This window comes from Nothobranchius furzeri, chromosome 8 (genome assembly GCF_043380555.1).
Source record: "Nothobranchius furzeri strain GRZ-AD chromosome 8, NfurGRZ-RIMD1, whole genome shotgun sequence".
Taxonomy (NCBI): Eukaryota; Metazoa; Chordata; class Actinopteri; order Cyprinodontiformes; family Nothobranchiidae; genus Nothobranchius; species Nothobranchius furzeri.
This window is the reverse complement of record NC_091748.1, coordinates 55,702,516-55,722,106: the sequence shown is the minus strand read 5'-3', so window position 1 is coordinate 55,722,106 and position 19,591 is coordinate 55,702,516. Positions and strand designations below refer to the sequence as shown.

Genomic DNA, 19,591 nt, shown 5'->3' with positions numbered 1-19,591 from the left:
GAATGGCCGGAAATCATGGGAAAGTTGTTTAATAAAACAGGAATTACTTCTCGAGTAATGCAGTTTCGAGCAGAGTTTCGAACCGGCCAATTCGGAACAAGCATCGTTGAGACATCTCTTTTGGCATACAATCAAAACCTGTTTGCACGCTGCAAGCTGATACATTCAGACGGCTCCCTAAGAGCCACATCCACTTTGGACACAAACAAGCATTCCAGCTACTGTTGTGACCTGGAAACATCTCAAGACTGGACGGGTCGTATCGAAGTTAATCTTCTGGCTTCAGGTGCCGTGAGGTCCACCTGACTTCTGACAGTCCGGATCTGCTGGGGGTCTCCGCCAGAGTTTGTAGACACAACAGATTGCGTCTGATGCTGTTTTGTGTGACAGTGTGAGCATCCTGTCACAGTGTCCCGATTGATGATGCGCCCTGGCTACTTGGCCAAGGGAATGTCCCTTTGGCTGACTGGTTAGCGCATATGACTCTCACCTGGGAGTCTAGGGATCGAATCCCGTCCGGGCCCTCGTTTCTCCACCTCGCCACATTTATTAATAATCAACTCTCTAGTTTATAGCAGACAACAAATTCTTTTACACCCAGATTTCACAATTTCAGATACAAAAATTCTGATAAACATCTAACTTACATCACACCACCTAGACATCACATTCCATCACCGCATATCCACTCGATCACATCTTGTCATGTAAAATCATTAGTTTAGAAAATAATAAAATTCCTTTTTAACTATATACTTGACTCTGTCTGAATTAATACAAAATGTGTTTATGGTCTCTCAACAAGCAAAGAACCCTTGACTCTTCTGATTATACATTCAAAGATCAATCAGATTGATATTTCATATTTATATGGAATAATCGCATCTTATTGGTCATAATTAATTTGCAGTCGTCACTCTATATAGTGTGACCGCTACATCACCATGACGTCATCATGACAATTAGTAGGAATTAAAATTGGACATGTCACTAAATCTGTAGTTTGCATCATTCATTTGGCCGTGTGGCCAACTTTTGCTGGAAACAGGAGATGGTGGGGCATCATATAAGTCTGGACTATCACACTCCTCTGGTACGTTAGCACTCCTGGATGAAGTCAGAGAGTCGATGTTGGAACTTTCTGCATAATAAGGCCAAGTGTTTGAGGTTGGACTAACAGACGGGAATTCCTCAACAAAGGAAGAGCTAACGCTGGTGAACAAGGAGGCTGAACAGGTTCTGGGCGTTCGTGGTTCATAGAGATTCAGTTTGGAGACCAGAGGTTTCCCCACAGTCACCGGCTGCTTTTCTTCTACCTCTTCATCCATGTTGGAATAGGTGTAATGAAGGCAAACAGTAAACGTGAGCTCCCTCTGTGAAGAACGCGTTAATTATTACCATATGGTATATTTACAGGAGACTTTTTCAGATGTCTAAAAAGTGTTAAACGAAAAGACAAAAGCGAGAGTCAAACCCGGAGTCTCTGCAGGCTGTGAATACGTGTGTAAAGACTTGGGACGTCCGGGCACCGGAGCTCTTCCTTAATCAGAAGTAAACTGCCAGCTTCAAGCAGAGTCTCCTGGTTGCTCTGTTTCAGATCAACATCCACATCCTGTTCAGAGAATTTTAAAAATCTTTTTTTTAATAGGCGTTATCTTGTAAAATACCAACAGTTCAACAGTTTGATCTTTTTGGGTTCTGAAATTGAACCCATATCATAATTTAATGAAAGTAGCTGAATGGATCTTGGCTTTAATGGTTTCATGGGAGGATACCATGATGAGCAATGCCACAACTTCAGGATTTCTCTGAGAAATTTGTTTTAAAGAAACATTCTTTAAAGCTAGCTTGATGTTACTAATGTGTTGCTATGACAACCAATTTAGGATATGATGAAGAATCCCCCAAATGTGTGATAAAACATATGGTAGGAGATAACCCACCGCTGGAAAGCCAGTCAGCTGAGCAGAGCAGGAGACGACCTCTCGTGGTTTCTGGAGAATCCGAGTGTAGATGACCATGACGTTGGAGAATTCTGCAGCAAATCCCAGCTGAACTTTCACCCCGCAGTCAAACTGGAGGAAACAGCTCTCAGGAAGAACTGTGACGTATAGAGCAACTGGATCTCAGTAACTTTTGCAATATTTAGTTCTTTCTACTATAAACCTAAATATTAGGGTACCATGAGCAACTGCCCACTGCAGGTTTCGAGCTGAAGAAGACGCAGATCTGTCAGTAGCCTGTATCTGATCAGTGAGGGAACGTCTTTCTGACAGATTGCTGCGAAGCTCTAGAGCCTGACGACCTCTCGCAATCGCACATCGACCCATGTCTGGAAAGATTAAAAAGACTTCATCTAAAGCTACATCAGTGAAGTTTTCAGCACCTCTGGCCTGAAAAATCCAGAAAGGGATGAAAAGTGCTGCAGAATCACTGAGCTGGATGAGTCTGTGAACTCTACCTTCAGCGACCCGGTCCAGCATGATGGTGACCTTCTCATTTTCACACACTCGCTGTTTAAGGAAGTTTATGAAGATGCCGTTGGCCACGTCTTCCCGGTTCACCTCATACGCTTTGGCATCAACGCATCTAAACTCAATGAATTACACACGAGACGTGAAAACAAAAAAACAAAAAAACAAGAGGATCTAAAACAACAGCTGGCACAGAATCGGCAACCTACGTGGCGTAACCAAACACTATGTTTGCCGTGACTTTGAGCAGTCCAGGTTGAACCTTGACATCATCATTTGGGTTTCTGGAAAATAAATAAATAAAGTTTAAGATACATATATGTATGAAAAATAACACTAAATAGTTTTTAAATTTTAAGCAAGAACTTTAACATTGATCTCAGTAATTGTTGAGTTAGAAACTTGACCAGTTTCATATTTGACACCCCTCTGCAGCCCTTTGCTGGACAGATGCACTCAAAAGTTTTGTGGAGTGGATAGGTGTGCTAGGGGGCGCGCTATACCTGCATAATGGCTCTTGGCCATTTTCCATGCAGGTAGCTAAAATGTTAGCTATTAAAGGCTAGCCATTAGCTTTTTCAGTTCTATAAAAGAAACAAAAGAAGAAAAAATTGTTTGCTTTTTTTGTTGGCCCTTCCAGGCTTCTGTACCAGTAACCTGGTTATGGAGGAGGGGTTCGTCTCACAAACAGGAAAAACACACTGGTGAAGTGGTGAATTAAAACAATTCACCGCGTCACCAGCTAATGTAGGAGAGGGAACATGTAAATGGTAAATGGCCTGTATTTGATATAGCACCTTCTAGAGTCCTGGGACCCCCCAAGGCGCTTTACAACACAATCAGTCATTCACCCATTCACACACACATTCACACACTGATGGTGATGAGCTACGATGTAGCCACAGCTGCCCTGGGGCGCACTGACAGAGGCGAGGCTGCCGAGCACTGGCGCCACCGGTCCCTCCGACCACCACCAGCAGGCAAGGTGGGTTAAGTGTCTTGCCCAAGGACACAACGACAGCGACAGACTGAGGGGGCTCGAACCTGCAACCTTCCGATTACGGGGCGAGCACTTAACTCCTGCGCCACTGTCGCCACATGTGAGTGAGTCACCACGGTAGAAAGACCAGCTTGTTGTGAGTGAGGATCTGTGGCTGAGGAGTGAAAACAAAAGAGAAACATTCGGGACTGAAGCTCCGTCAACACCGGCTGGCGACGCGGCTGCATTTCTAAATAAAGCATGTCATTTTGGCGGCGCTGCAGCTCACGGTTCTGGGAGAACCGGGCATGCCCGTCCCATCAACAGCAGGTGGAGCTTACCGCTCCGCCCATCTCACAACCAGAGCGTAAAAAAGCACATCTGCTTGGATTCTACAGATGGGATTCTGTGTGTGAATTAATGCCAGTTAAGTATTAAGTAAGTGTTGTTTGTGTGCTTGTTGTTCAGTAGCTAATGCTATAATTAATATCATCTGTTTTTATTTTTCATAAGACCTACACACACTGCGTGATGCGCGTTTGGGGAGTGCAGATGCTGGTTTAGAGTGAGAGATTGGAGGTGTGGCGTGAGAGCGTGTGAAGAGGGTCAAATGCGTGTGTCTCACGCTCAGCGCAGGAGAGTTGGCAGCTCTGGCAACCAGTGGGACGGAGAAGCTGGAAACTGTTTGGTGTTACTTTAATTTCATTATTAAAAAAAAGTCTTAAGAGGTGTACCTCACACGGCACATGTCCAACAGGAATACATTGAGTCCAGTCTCTTTCTCCTGCATCTTGGTGAGAATATTCTGCACACACAGGCAGTGCTGTGATGTGTAAGAGGCCGGAGCATCAATAGGAACCAAGAAACTGTTTCCGTAGTTCTCATAACCATGACCAGCATAATACAGCAGGCCTGCAGAAGCAACGGCCAAAGAAATATAAGACAAGGCAGACTCCAAACGTTTTCACGTGTTTCTTCAGCTAAATGAACACTGAATGTAGAACTAACCATACACTCCCTTGTCAAGCAGCAACAGGAACTCGGTCACGGCGCTGTGCATCTCCTGAAAGTTTAAGTCAAGCAGGGAAACCACCTTGAAGTCCATTTGTCTGAGAAGGTTGGTCAACTCGTGGACATCGGAAATAGGAGCACGGAGCTGACCATGGTGGAGGTAGTTCATGTTGCCAATCAGAAGAGCAACTTTGTCTGCAGCTGAGCAGAAGGCAGATAGGAAATCATTAAACTCAAACTCTAATTGGCACTGGACAATTATTTAACATGTTTGTGTGAAGGTCACCGTAGAAATTCATGGCTGCTGAGGGCGGACTTGTACTCTGATGTAAAGGATACACTCCTTGTTTGGAGGTCGACTTGTGGACTTCCTGTGACTCTACCAAAAATAATAGAAACAAATAAACTAAAAAGAATAAAGCCCACACTGGGCTCATGCACACTCAACAGAAAGTGTGAACGTAAAAAGGTTGCCACAAACCAAAAGACTGTAAATACAAAACAGGAAATAAAAGGGGAGAAAGAAGCAGAGGAACTAAAATACTATTGCGGTTCCTCTAATTCACGCCGAACATTTCAACAGGAACAGCACATTACCTAATCCACGGTCGACTTCCACCCAGGAGGCTTCTGTGACTGAACTCGGGCCTGTGTGAACGTGCAAAACAGGATACCTTACTCTACATCACTGCAGATCAGCTATTAATTGTGTAACCCTTCAACAAAAGGCTGTTAGGTTTTTTAATTAAAATTTTAACAATATGTAATAAAGAATAAAAAGTAAAGCCTGTGGGGGTCTCACCAATGGTGACGGTTGCCGTGTCGCTCCACGCTTCGTGGTACAGATTAAACACCTTACATCTGTACTCTCCTCTGTGCTTCGTGGTCACACACTGGATCTAGAAAACATACGTTTTATTCAGACACCATGGATGACTTCTCATAAGTCACTGCTTTTTTCTTTAAAAAACAAAAAAAAACAAAATTATTTTATGAAATAACCAAATTGTCTACATTTTCTACGAACTGGTTGATGAGATGGTAAACCACCATTAAAACACATGAAAATAAATTCACAATTCACAATCATTTATATATTTAGACAAAGGATGATTCAATGGCATGAAATCAAATTTGAAACGTAGTAAGATGCTAGCACATCTTTTGACTCCGTACTTTGTTTCATGTGGATTATTTGTATATTTAGACAGCCAATTTAAAGGTGCATCATGTAGAAATGACATCCCGTGGTAAAATTTGGTTACTGCAACCACTTTAACACTAGAACTCCCAGAGAGCCACCATTGCCCCCCCCCCCCCCATCTACCAGAGAGCCGCCATTTGCCACCATCTCCCCCCCCCCCCCCCCCCCCCGATCTACCAGAGAGCCGCCATTTGGCCCCGTTTTCACCTTAATCACTTGTGAATGTTCGCCTTTGTTCTGTAAATCACTTTAGGAGATGCTGGTGCTCCTGGTAAAGAGGCAGCTAGAGAAAAACCAGAGACACAAGACTACTCCACAAGAGCGTCTTCAGTTAGAGGCTACATGCAGGATATAATGACAGAGCATACAGGCATCTGTAAAACGTGATTTCTTTAAAATTACTATGTTTGTAGCCTTTATAGCTTATGTTGCATTCACAACTTGTGTGCTTATCTGAAGTCTTCACAAAGTCAGTCATAAATTATTTTGGGTGGGCAAGTTCAGTTGCTTTTTACAAAAGGGCCACAAAATGCTCAGGCAAGTCTAGAAAGCCTTATGGTTTTATTAGAACAATAAACCTTCAAATGCACAAGCCATTTGTGAATGCTTTGTATTAATAATAATAATAATAATAATAATAATAATAATAATACATTGAACTTATATAGCGCTTTTCTAGACACCCAAAGACGCTTTTTCACACACTCTCACATTCACACACTGCTAGTGATGGTAAGCTACTTGTAGCCACAGCCGCCCTGGGGAGGTCTGACAGAGGCGAGGCTGCCATTTGGTGCCGTCGGCCCCTCTGACCACCACTAACACAGGCAAGTTGGGTGAAGTGTCTTGCCCAAGGACACAACAGCAGGATACCCCTGGCGGGAGCTGGAATCGAACCCGCGACCGATCATGAGGCAACCCGCTCTACCACCTGAGCTACTGCTGCCCTTGCAACTCAATTTTGGGGGAATATACAATGCAGGTTTCGATTGTCCAGGTTCCAAAAGACGGTTCATAGCAGCTGTGATGAAGCTGCTTTTCAGGTGTTGAAAACAAGCCAGGCTCTTGAAAAGACTTCAGGTGATCAGCTAACTCTGAATAGAATTTATTTTTACCTGGCTGCAATTGCATGTAAAAAGAAACAGTGGACAGTGAAACTTCTTCAATCCTTTGAGTTTGGACGTGATCTGTTCTCCGTCTCTGCAGAAGCCACACTCCTTGAGTTTTTTAGACAAACTCTCAAAGAGGTGGCTGTCCGTCACAGTTCCTGAGAGTTGTCTGGCTACTTCTGCCTCTGCTCGTAAAGACAGAAGTTCACAGATCTCGTCACTCCAATTAGCCATGTCCGCTGGTTGTTCACTAACTTTCCCATGTTTACGTCGTTTATATACTTGTGACAGTGTGAGCATCCTGTCACAATGTCCCGATTGATCATGCGCCCTGGCTACTTGGCCAAGGGGATGTCCCTTTGGCTGACTGGTTAGAGCGTATGACTCTCACCCGGGAGTCTGGGGATCGAATCCTGGTAGTTCTAGTGTTAAACATCTCTGTTAGCTTGCAGGAGACACGACAACCCCACACCCACTGATGGTAAACAGTAGTTACGTCCCTCATTCCTTTGCTTTGGAAGGAAACATAGACCTTTTACTACCTACGTCATCAAAAGTTGCACGTGCAGCCTGGCAACGAGAGTGAAGGCTTCCTCATTCACCCTCGATACTAAAACAGCGTTTTAAACCCTTTGTTTTGAAGTTCTGAGCACATAAAAATGTCGGGTTGTTGCGTGTATGGATGCCAGAATCGCTTCTCTTCAAGCAGTGGAATGAAACTTTACAGAATTCCGAAGGGAGCACATCCATTTCAACATGCACATGCCTGAGATGTAACTGCAGCCTGTTCTGGTACAGTTGGCTGTGAAGACGTAGTTCTCTGGTTTGTTTACTATGACCCAAGCCTCGTACAAAGCAGTCTTGTGTCCTTGTCTTTGGCTAGGAAGGACTTCTGCCTTCAAGACGCAAAACTCAGAGTCTATGTCGTGATATTTTACTTTTTGTACGTGGCCACAGACAACATAGTTGTATGCATCTAACGATTTGTATGCCCGTAGCTTCTCACGTGTGTACTTACTGGGCCTCTCCACTAAAAACGTATATATATCGGGCCACTGGATATCTGGCCACGCACCTACATCTTCCACCCATTCCGTAATGCCACAGGGATCCGGGAGTCTGTTGCCATTCGTTAAAGTGAGTTTAGTAATATAACATTCAAGATTTGCCGGTGATAACCCCGCAGCGTAGCTTGATAAAGCCTGAAACAATGCCATTCACTGTTGCCAAGCTGCGCGCGCATTCTCGCTGACGTCATATTGTTTACAAACAGTAAAAGGGTCTATTACTCTTTTAGGATTGTCTCACTGTAAAATTCTCACTATATTCTTCCATACTACACCTTTAATAAAAAAATATCTTAGCAGCTATTTTCTGAGTTGTAAATGTTTTCTGCTTTTACAAGTTTTAATAAAGTAAGGTGTTTATACAGATAAATTAAGCATCCTACTTGGGTTTTAGAGAACTTACTCACCTGGAGGGAGCATGTCTTTTGTTTGGGCATGGGCTTTTTGTTGTGGTACCACTCATACTGAGCTGGGGGGTTGGCCTCTGCTCTACACTTCAGGAGCAGAGCATCTCCCTCAGACGCTGCTTGGGACTGAGGCTGCTGGACGATGTGCAGTCCACTCACTGAGCTGGTGAACAGGCTGCTGCAGCCTGCCGTGATGAAGGTTCATTGCGTTCACGTCGTTAGAGATGACTTGAAATCAGAGAAGACAGGAGGAAGTAACAGATACCTGCAGTGGAACCAGCAGAGTGGACCAGGCGAACTTGAGCCCACTGGGAGAAGAGGCATTTTTCTCCCTGGTTGACTCTGCAGATGTAGTGACCCTGATGTGTGGGGCTTAGAGGACACAGAACCAACTCTGGTGAAGTCCCTGTTCCACCCACAATCTAAATATATCATTTATTGTTGTTAATACAATTATGTGAAGAAATATTCACAGAATTAACTAAAACAAAAGATGTAGAAATGACCTCATTTTTGCCTCTGAACCACTGGTAGTTGAGTCCAGGGGGTCCAGAAGCCCTGCAGATCAGAACCAGCTTGCTCCCAGCTGGAGCCTGTTGGGACTGTGGGTTTACTGTGATCCGAAACTGTTCTGACACTTAAACAAGACATGAGAAGGACAGAAAAACAGAACTCTGGTATTTCTGCTTAATCCTGTACAACAGGGGTGTCAAACTCAAATTCACACAGGGCCGAAATTAAAATCTGGGACGAAGTCACGGGCCAAACTTAATATTTTTTGAAAAAGTGACGGCAAATTTGCACATTTTCTTTATCGACATATATGCAATTTTGAACCTTTTAATTTGGAAACAAACTTATTTTTGCATTAACACTGAATGTGGAATAACCAAATTACGCACGAGCAAGACGATTTTAAATAAAACGCATCAGTAGTATTCATTACTTGTGGTATATTCAGCATTTTTAAAATCTATTCAGGATTTATGTTTTCTTGTCGTTTATTCATTTTTCTTATTTTTTATTCTCCTTTTTTTCTCCTGTAATACGTGTCATCGCTGCTGTGACGTCTAGCTTTTCTCACTGAGGAACAATGAAGGGATTTTCTATTCTATTCATCTATCTGCAGCCTTTCCACTTCCTGTTTACTGTAGGTTAAATCTTTTCTCACGGGCCAACAACAAAATAAAAATATAATTTGATCTTAAATGAAAATGCAACATCTCACCTGTCAGCTTTCATGTTTTGGAGCAGAAAAAGAGCATAAAACCAACATATTTTAAGCTCAGTTTGCTCCACTGGTTTACTGTGATGCTCACCTGTTCCAGCCAGATACCTGCATCATGGGGTTGATCTGAGCTGAGGAGGAGACTCCTGTTGTTTTGTTCATCTTCATTATAATGATGACAACATTAGATGGCAACAGGTTTGTGCTGATGAACAAGTCTGAGCAGCTTGACCACGTTGTTGTGTGTTGGGGAGGAAAAATAAAAACTACAGCAGCGACAGAGTCATGATGATTTGAGCTGCTCGCTGGAGTTATATCTGCTCTCTCTGGAAGTTAGTTGGAAAACCGCTCAGTCGTGAACGCATTACTGAGCGGTTAAAATCTCAGTTTCTGGGCTTCAACGTCGGCAAATAGCTGAGTAAACTCGACGATGAGTGAGAGGAGTGTTTAGTTTCTCTGAGACAGCAGAACTGCAGACACCGGCTGCAGACGGTAAAAACACAAAGGAGGGGGCGCTTCGGCTCAGCGCTAACGCCGCAAAGCATCATGGAAGTTGTAGTCTTTGCAGCAAAATCGGCCAGCGGGTCAGTTTTAATATATTTTTGATATTTATCTCACGGGCCACATAAAATGGCTCCACGGGCCTTGTGTCTGACACAAGTGCTGTAGAATCTTTGGGTGGTGAAACAAATCAAACATGCACCAACTTGTGGCTGTTAAAACAATGAGGAGAATTTTTCATCTAAAAATCAAGCTCTATTAACTATAAAGATCATAAACTTGTTTTTCATTGCTGCAAACAGATTTTTAAAGATGATGGTTGAGCTCCAGGGCACTTCTACTGGATTTGTTTAAATTAAAACACTTTCTTTGAAAATAAAAATCAACCATATAAAGCCCCAAAAAAGAAGATTATAATCTTTGGGACTGAAAAATCATTCTAGACGTTGGCTGTGAGGTGAGAAGTCTTGCAGATTTCCATTTAAAAATGTTTTTATAAAATAATTTAAACAGCCTAAAAAAAGTTTAAAGGGGACATAAAATAGTTCTATGGTCAAACAAAACATGTTTGTGAAGTTCTTTGCACTAAATCCCTTTCACATATAGCAATTTCAACAGTTTTATTCTTGACATTTTCAGTACTATCCAGAATGAGCCGTTTCAGGGATCGGTTTAAATTAACATTTTTTTGCTGATAACTTGTATAGATGAGTGTCTAATAGTGCTGTACACATGTGTAATCATTAGTGTGGCAGTTTAGTGTAACTTACTTTAAATTTAATATTTCAGCCCAAAACCATAATTATATCTCCATCTTCAGGTTAAAACTCTGCTACACATTCATGTAGAACCAGTTGTGGTTGATGGCTAAGCTGAAAAACGTGACGTCAGCAAATTACTATGTGGCTGCACTGCACTGGTCTCCAGGTGAGGCAGCCGCACCTGCACCTGGCTCAGCCACTCAACTGCCGATTTGACACATTAGCACTCTGAGCCGCTCGCCTCCTTGAAAAAAATGCCCTCCTCCCCTTTTCATCTAATGATTGTGGTTAACAGGAAATCCTCCAGAATGCTGCAGAATCTGTGTCTGCTCTTCTCCTGAGCGGTAAGTCTAGTGTGAGTACGTGCACGCTCGTTAATAATTCGTTTTTAGATTGAGAAACGGCTCTCGGCGCACAGACAGCATATGCAGCTCCGGTAATCGCTGCTTGCAGTTGGGGTTTCTCATTACCCCGGCACCTGAAGTGCCATACCAAAGCTGTCCTGTTGAAAGAGCAGGCAGCTGCCTTTCGAAATGCTTTTTATATTTTTACAATTTTTATATTTTTTGTTTTTGTGAAGGGCCTCGTGATTTTTATCTTGAGAGGCGCTATAGAAATGATATTTTCTTCTTTCTTCTTCTTCTTTTATTAGATGACTCACCCCACCCTGAAATCACTCTAATGTGAGCCACCTGGCTCCTCGCTGGGATGGGACTAGACGAGATCTGTCTGTCCCATCCGTATATTATGTCGATGGTCCCATCACACAAGTAATTATTTAATATTTTTCAGTTAATAAAACTGACTGCAACGAACTGCTGAAGCATGAGACAAACAGGATTACAAACGTAAGAAGATACGTTGTTCTATTTTGCGTACTCAAGTAATAAGAATAGAATTCCGATATTTCAAGAACAGTAGTCGAACAATAACTTTTAAAAATGAGACATTTTCCATAAAACTGCTCATTTCCACTTGCTTTATAATATTAGCATTTGCAATTTTGGTATTAAGTAAGGAATGACAAGAAATAAGAATTAACAATAACATAACTATCAATAAATAAATGTCAAAGAGTTACTAAAACAAAAATCTTACTTAACCATTAAAGGTTAAACTGTGTTGTGTGTCCATCTTCATGTTTTCATAGTGGCTGAGTGGAGAGCTGACCAGAAACAACGGTGGTGGCAAATCCCAGTTGGGTCTGTGATGGAGTGATGCACGCCTGGAGTGATTGCCTTCTCATCCACAGTAAGCACACACTCTCTTTCCACCTCTGTCAGATTTTTAACCTTCAAACTGAGCATGTCACACATCTCTCCTAACATACCTGGTTCCAGTTAATGGGCTGCATTTGTCTTTGCAGGGTTCTAACATCAGGCAGAGGGATACTCGTGTCCTGAAGAAACCTACAGCCTGTTGAGCCCACTGAAAAACCGAGCTGTACGGCCTTTTTGATTGTCTGTTTACTCCACTTAATGCCTCTTGTGTTTTTCATGCCAATTGCCTTCTATTGAGCTTCAGTAAAAATAATTGAGATGAGAATTAGCTCCTCTAAATCCGAGACCACGGTCTTTATTCAGAAAAAGGTAGAATGTCTTCTCCGGGTCAGGGATGAGGTCCTGCCCCAAGTGGAGGAGTTTAAGTATCTCGGGGTCTTGTTCACGAGTGAGGGAAAGCACAAGATCGACAGGCGGTTTGGTGCTGCGTCTGCAGCGTCGTACCGGTCTGTTGGTGTGAAGAGAGCGCTGAGACGGAAGGCAAAGCTCTCAATTTCCTGGTCAACCTACGTTCCTCCCCTCACCCTATGGTCACGAGCTTTGGCTGACTGAAAAAACGAGATCACAAATACATGGATGGGTGGCCGGACTCTCCCTTAGATATAAGGTGAGAAGCTCGGTCATCCAGGAGGGGCTCGGAGTAGACCCGTTGCTCATCCACATCGAGAGGAGCCAATTGAAGTGGCTCGGGCATCTAGTCAGGATGCCTCCTGGACGCCTCCCTGGTAAGGTTTCCCAAGCACATCCAACCAGGAGAAGAGCTAAAGGAAGACCCAGAACACGCTGGAGAGACTATGTCCCTCGGCTGGCCAGGGAACGCCTTAGGATTCCCCCAGAGGAGCTGGGCCTCCCTGCTTAGGCTGCAGCCCATGCGACCCAACCCGGATAAGCGGTTTCAGAGTTGAATGGTTACATGTACATCTACACCTGTCATGTTTACCTTACCTGTGGTGGTGAGGAACTGCACAGCTTCCTGGTGGTCAATCTTTCTCAGGCAGTGCAGGAGGAAGTCCAGGGAGCAGCGACGATCATCGAGGCAGGCCAGAAGGTTTCGTGTGGGGCTGCCTAAAGGGTCCAGCACCTGAAGGGAGCAGCAGGTCAGCTCCTTCTCACTGTGAGGAGAGTTAGTGATTACACCGTATCAGTGTGGCCAAAGTTACAAGAAACTGTACAGTATTAACGGAGAAACTTACTAACTTAAGGCGCACAGTTCGTGTATTTAAATGGATATAAAACTGAAAATGTCATTTTAAACCGTTAAACAGCTACACCTCCGTGATACCTTCAGGGTCTCACCTGCAGCGGAATTGAGGCTGCTCAGCCGCGGCGCTTGCCAACTTCCTCCACCCACAAGCGGAGTTGTCCAACATCTTTGACAGCTTGCTTAAAGCCTCCTCACCGAGAGAACCGACGCCCATTGTCCAGTTCTCCATCCTCGCTTTTGACTCGCGCAGTAAATCAGAGTTTCTGCACAGACACGGGCGTGAAACTGATAAACGTATGCGCTAAATTTCAACAGGTTTGTGTCCAGCAGCACGTTCAGGCTGTGACTAAAACAAACCCGTGAAGACGGTGTTGATTGTGTGAAACACCGCCCCTCCTACGAGTCCGAATCTCCAAAAAACTACGAGTGCTAAACGCAACCAGCGGGTTTAAGGGTTTCAGAGGGTGAGACCCGCCGCGCGAGCGCACACACACCTTTCACTCTGCACTAATCTGGGCTAACTCGGAAACAATCAAAGATATGTGACACGAGTGGAAATCTCAGCAAAAGTAAAATCACTAGCTCGATTTTGACTCGTCGCTTCCGCCTTAAACTCACAAAGTTCCTTCAAGAAAACCAACTTAAGTCCAAGCTGGAGTTAAAATGTCAGAAGAACCGTTGAGCTCCTTCTCTTAGATGTCTCTGGTGTATCTCACCCACTGCGCTCTTCTTTCAGTCTTACCTGCTGTTGTTCCCCAGTTTGTTTCTCATTTCGGTTCCTCATTTCTGCCATCCCTGGCCAGCACGCTCATTTGCATGAAGCGTTGTCATAGCAACAGGGCCCATATAATATTAATGAATACCAAGGCTTCGTTTTGGAAATGAGTTTATTTTTGTTTGTGATTTAATTCAGTAAAGAAGGGACAAAAAATCGTTAAAAATGAGATGTTATAGTTTCTTATTCTGATTCAGTTTGCAGTAAATGATGGATTTTCTTTGCACACATTCCTGTAATTTCACATTTAAACTGGATTTTTTAATCAAACATTTTGTAGTTTCATCTGTTTAAAAAAAAAGCGCAAACATCTCCTTCTGGTTTTGACGAGTTGACGTAGCGAGGTGTGTGCTTCACATGATCTGGTGTGTGACTGGAAGTTAATAAGCGAGTCCAGAAGTTTCATTATTATGAACAGGAGTCCCTTTTTGAGTCCAGAATGTGACAAATGTTTACGGAGAGAAGCTACTGATCTAAAACTTCTTCCCTTTATGTAGTCTGTTGTAACGCCAAATGTTTTCCTTCCTGAGACGGCTCCAATATTGCCAGGTGTCGGGTTCCAGCTCCTGAAGTTTTTTCGCCTTTCCCAAGTTCAACTGGAACAACCTGAGTGAAAATGACAAAAGAAAGAAACAACATGTTCAAACTCTGGTTCCCCTATTAGTAAAAGATATCTGCACCTCTCATGCAACTAAAACAAAAACCAGAAGTAGAGGAAATTCTACCCGTTGCACATAATTTCCCCCGTGCCCCGCATGACTGTCCTGCTACAGAAGCATTGCATGCTACAGACTCATTTCAATTATAAAAGTAGATATTACCCAACCTGAGTCTGTCTGGAATTTCCCTTTCTAGTAAAACTAAATAAATAAAACAAGAATCCTAAATTAAATTTAACCCAAATGTTTTCCTAAAAAATATAAAAGTTACTATCCTATAAATGACTTGACTTTTGCTTTTTGGAGTAATCATGCAAAGATTTAAATAGCATTACCAAATTATTTCAACAATTTAAATTACTTTTAAAATATTATTAAATAAACAGTTTATTTGTGAATGGAGATCATGAGGTAAAAATTTGACCAAATGAAGTCCAACACTAGGAGGGAGGGAGGGAGGGAGGGGACAGACAGACAGACAGACAGACAGACAGACAGATAGACAGATAGACAGATAGACAGATAGATAGATGATAGATAGATAGATAGATAGATAGATAGATAGATAGATAGATAGATAGATAGATAGATAGATAGATAGATGGTAAATGGCCTGTATTTGATATAGCGCCTTCTAGAGTCCTGGAACCCCCCAAGGCACTTTACAACACAATCAGTCATTCACCCATTCACACACACATTCACACACTGGTGGGGATGAGCTACGATGTAGCCACAGCTGCCCTGGGGCGCACTGACAGAGGCGAGGCTGCCGAGCACTGGCGCCACCGGTCCCTCCGACCACCACCAGCAGGCAATGTGGGTTAAGTGTCTTGCCCAAGGACACAACGACAGCGACAGACTGAGCGGGTCTCGAACCTGCGACCTTCCGATTGCGAGGCGAGCACTTAACTCCTGTGCCACCGTCGCCCCACACAAGATATAGATAGATAGATAGATAGATAGATAGATAGATAGATAGATAGATAGATAGATAGATAGATAGATAGATAGATAGATAGATAGATAGATAGATAGATAGATAGATAGATAGATAGATAGATGGATGGATGGATGGATGGATGGATGGATGGATGGATGGATGGATGGATGGATGGATGGATGGATGGATGGATGGATGGATGGATAGATAGATAGATAGATAGATAGATAGATGATAGTTAACTATAAATGTGTCTGATGTGTTTAATTGAATGTGCCAACATGAAATCTGAATTATTTACACATCATTTTCACCAGCTGTCTGATTAAAGGTTGAATATGGAACACAAACACTCTGGCGAACTCTGGTGTTCAGAGGAGGTATTTCAACAGCAGGACAAATTTTCCAGCCGTTGGGATGTTGGTTCACTGCTTACACGTTCCAGCACCATGTTCAAAGAAATATAGCTTTTAAATGAGAAACTGCACAATCATTCTGCACACCTCTAAACGCCCCGTGGAGGTATTATTTAAAAAAAAATGTATAGCTTTTTATTAAAATGTTCCATATTCTAACTTTAAACTGTGAATTTCCTCCACCAGACTAGTTTCACTCTTGGGTCACTGGGAAAAGCGCCACACTGCAGCTAAACATTTGGTTGCTAGGGAGAAATGAAGAATTTTGGGCCAATCAGTATCTGTGAATTGAATGCCCCTCGGGTGTTAGCTTGACAGTGCTGGAGCTTCAACTAGCTATCATGCTAGAAAGTGCTGGATCTCATTTTCACTCTGTCACATCCTCATTCACACCACTCACTGTTGGGTTTAAAATAAAGCTGAAATCATAACTGTTAATGTAAATTTTGTTTATTTTATGTTGGGTTTAAAATAAAGCTGAAATCATAACTGTTAATGTAAATTTTGTTTATTTTATCTCATTTTGTAGGATTTATTATGTTTAAAACAGCATTTAATAACAATTAAATTTTTATGTCGTGTTACTGCCACCTACTGGCCAAGACGCAGCTTTGAGCAGGTGATAGAGACAAAGATTATTATTGATAGCGGTTGCTCTTAAAGGGTCACACAGGCTCCATTATAAGAACAGAAAATTTACTTTCTGTAAAAATTCTTGCTTTGAGGGGGAAAATTTATGGTTGTTTTGGAAAACTTAGAAAAAACTTTAAAAACTTATTTTCAACAATTACCTGTGCCAATGCCAACATCCGTCAGTATTAGTGATCTGTACTAATAATTTTAATTATTAAAGAGCAAGCCACCCCTACCAATATGGCGTGGTATGGTGGCCAAAATTAAGACTACTGCCTAGCAGCAGGAGGCTATACAAATTCTGAAGCAAACTACCAACCTGATTAATGATAAGCTGGCGCCGGTAACTGAGAGGCTAGCGCTGCTTACTGAGAAATACCACCTTTACCGGCGTTACTACCAGATACGCTAGGGACTAGCAACCCTCGGCTGGTCATTGACTGGTTCACACACTCCCTCTGCTGTCTATTAGCATGGATAGGCTAGCGTTAGCCTGGACGGGCTGGTGTTAACATCGGAGAGGCTAGCCATTAGCGTGTCTAGCCTGGCCACTAGCTGGATTTCCTACCCCCTTGATAGACCATTAGCATGGATAGGCTGGCGTTAGCATCGGAGGGGCTAGCCATTAGCATGCCTAGGCTGGCCACTAGCTGACTAGTGACTCTCCGAGACATGCTAATGGCTAGCCTCTCTGATGCTAATGCCAGCCTATCCATGCTAATGGTCCATCGAGGAGGTAGGAAGTCCAGCTAGTGGCCAGCCTAGGCATGCTAATGGCTAGCCTCTCCAATGCTAACACCAGCCCATCCAGGCTAACGCTAGCCTATCCATGCTAATAGACAGCAGAGGGAGTGTGTGAACCAGTCAATGACCAGCCGAGGGCTGCTAGTCCCTAGCGTATCTAGTAATAACGCTGGTAAAGGAGCTATTCCTCAGTAAGCAGCGCCAGCTTATCATTAATCAGATCAATAGTTTGCTTCAGAATTTATATAGCCTCCTGCTGCTGGGCAGTCGTCTTCATTATGGCCCCCATACCGTGCCATATACCAAAGTCTTAAGCCTGTGGCACGTTGGAGGCGGACACACCGCGTCCGAGATTTTGAGAAGTCAAGCGGTCACACAGAACGCGCCGCTGAGCGCTTCTTGGAAAGTTGCGCGATAGTCACAACATCACGTGGGACTTGAGAACAGGAAGCGGGAAGTGATTCTATTGTTTATACTTGATCGGACTTGCCATCGTGTTTCGTGAGACTCAAATTCAATATACATGGGTAAGTACACTATTTATTAGAATATTTTAAGATCAACAGTACTTTAAAGTTATCAAAACTGCTGCTAGGTTTGTGCCATAAAGCCTTTCCGCATTGTAATGTCTGTTGTAAAGTACTCCACAATGTTGTAAACAGCCGGGGCGTCTATCTTCAGCGTCTCGGCACGGCGCTCCCCGTGTGTCCAGTCTCATTAACTATATAGTTTATCAGCAAAAAAAGTTGACTTGGGGTGACTTGCTCTTTAAGTATTGCAGGGCAGGCTAATTTTCTTTTTAGTAAATGTATTTGGTATTAATCATGAAGTAGTAACAGAAGTAATTATTTTCATAGATGAGCTACTGTTTATTCTGTATTGTGAATTGTTTCATTGTTGTTACTGGTCAGGGACCCAGGAACTGCAGATAGCTTACGGTTTTTGTAAATGACACTCTGACAAGTAAATAGTAAACAAACAATAACAACAAATCTGTCAACAAACATAAACCATGTTCACGCACAAAAGGTGATTAAAGAAGATTTTCAAGGATACATAAACACACATGGAATGAATGAACTCTGGGTTTAGGCAGCTGTCAGTCCCAAATAACAAAACTTTTTGTGATGACTGTCTCTCATATCCAAACAACTGGATGCGATCATCACTTTCATTTACAATTACACTTGTACACGATGAAAATTCATAACCGGTCTTTTAACGAGTAACATTTTATCACTACAAACTTTGCCACATAACACAACAGCTTTCTCTGCTGGTAAGATGTGGATTCATGAGTACGTGTCCACAACCAAGCCAAGAAAACGTCATTCAGGTCAGGATGTATTTTAAGATGAGGCTTCCTATCTGAAAAATCACTTTGATATGGAGGTTAACCCTTTAAAAAGATGATGCACACTAACAAACCCATTAAAATATATGACAAAGGACAAACTACAGGAAAAAGCCAACACACAAATCTGAGTCGCATTCAAATATAGTATGTGTATTTAGTACATGAATAAATACAATGTCATATGGGGTAAAGTACTTTAATATGATGATAAAAGACTACATCAACTCAAGTAGCAGAAATTGTAGTGATAAGCACACTCACCACTCAGGATATTCCCCATGAGGCTTTAGTAGAGGATCTTCCCCTTGTTTATAGATGTTTACCCCCACTGCATGGGATGTAAGTCTGACTGGGTCTTTACACACCTCTGGGCCCTTCTGCTCCTCTTTCACCATGCCTTTACCCTTCACTTTGGCCGCTGAAAAACAAGAAAGTGGGTTTGGCTGGTGCAAGCTGCCACTGAAGTCAAATATACACATTTAGCATTACTTGAGAGGGTTCTTTAAAACGCAAAAGTGTTCAGTTGATAGAGACGTCCTCTTACTCACCAACTTTCTTAGCATATCCACATGTCGGTATTCGATATATACTTATCCTGCTCAGAAACATTGCAGCGTTGCTCGTGAAACATCTTGGCGGTGCTAACCGGAATAAACTGTAGCAAGACATTTCTGCTTTGTGTTACCCAAACGAATAACAGACCATGCTACAGTTTGACATTCATTGTTCAGTCCTTTTCCGTTTTCTGCCTTCAGTTCGGCTCCCCGAGGAACTGCACTGCCCCTCGTGGAAAGGAAGAGACACTGCATGCTGTGGTTGTGTTTCCAGTTTCCCTTTTA

General features: G+C 42.8%; 2 protein-coding genes across 4 annotated transcripts; both read right to left on the bottom strand.

Moving 5' to 3' along the window:
• Positions 1-749: 749 nt before the first annotated feature.
• On the bottom strand, positions 750-14,134 carry malt2 (MALT paracaspase 2). 3 transcript variants are annotated; one of them, XM_015971373.3, is made up of 17 exons: positions 13,968-14,134; positions 13,318-13,488; positions 12,967-13,133; positions 8,758-8,888; positions 8,517-8,673; positions 8,252-8,436; positions 5,267-5,363; positions 5,062-5,112; positions 4,751-4,843; positions 4,462-4,665; positions 4,188-4,365; positions 2,684-2,758; positions 2,462-2,589; positions 2,183-2,332; positions 1,944-2,101; positions 1,475-1,612; positions 750-1,373 (listed from the first exon to the last, which is right to left on the bottom strand). In XM_015971373.3, the coding sequence occupies exons 1-17, from the start codon at positions 13,994-13,996 to the stop codon at positions 963-965; spliced, it is 2,523 nt and encodes an 840-aa protein (XP_015826859.3). In that variant the 5' UTR covers positions 13,997-14,134; the 3' UTR covers positions 750-962. The 3 variants fall into 3 exon arrangements, with proteins under 3 accessions (XP_015826859.3, XP_070410237.1, XP_070410238.1); XM_070554136.1 differs by having other exon boundaries at positions 2,183-2,589; XM_070554137.1 differs by lacking the exon at positions 13,968-14,134 and adding an exon at positions 13,844-13,964 and having other exon boundaries at positions 2,183-2,589.
• On the bottom strand, positions 14,095-19,542 carry mrpl54 (mitochondrial ribosomal protein L54). The gene is made up of 3 exons (XM_015971381.3): positions 19,301-19,542; positions 19,014-19,170; positions 14,095-14,606 (listed from the first exon to the last, which is right to left on the bottom strand). The coding sequence occupies exons 1-3, from the start codon at positions 19,419-19,421 to the stop codon at positions 14,474-14,476; spliced, it is 411 nt and encodes a 136-aa protein (XP_015826867.1). The 5' UTR covers positions 19,422-19,542; the 3' UTR covers positions 14,095-14,473.
• Between the last annotated feature and the right edge of the window lie 49 nt (positions 19,543-19,591).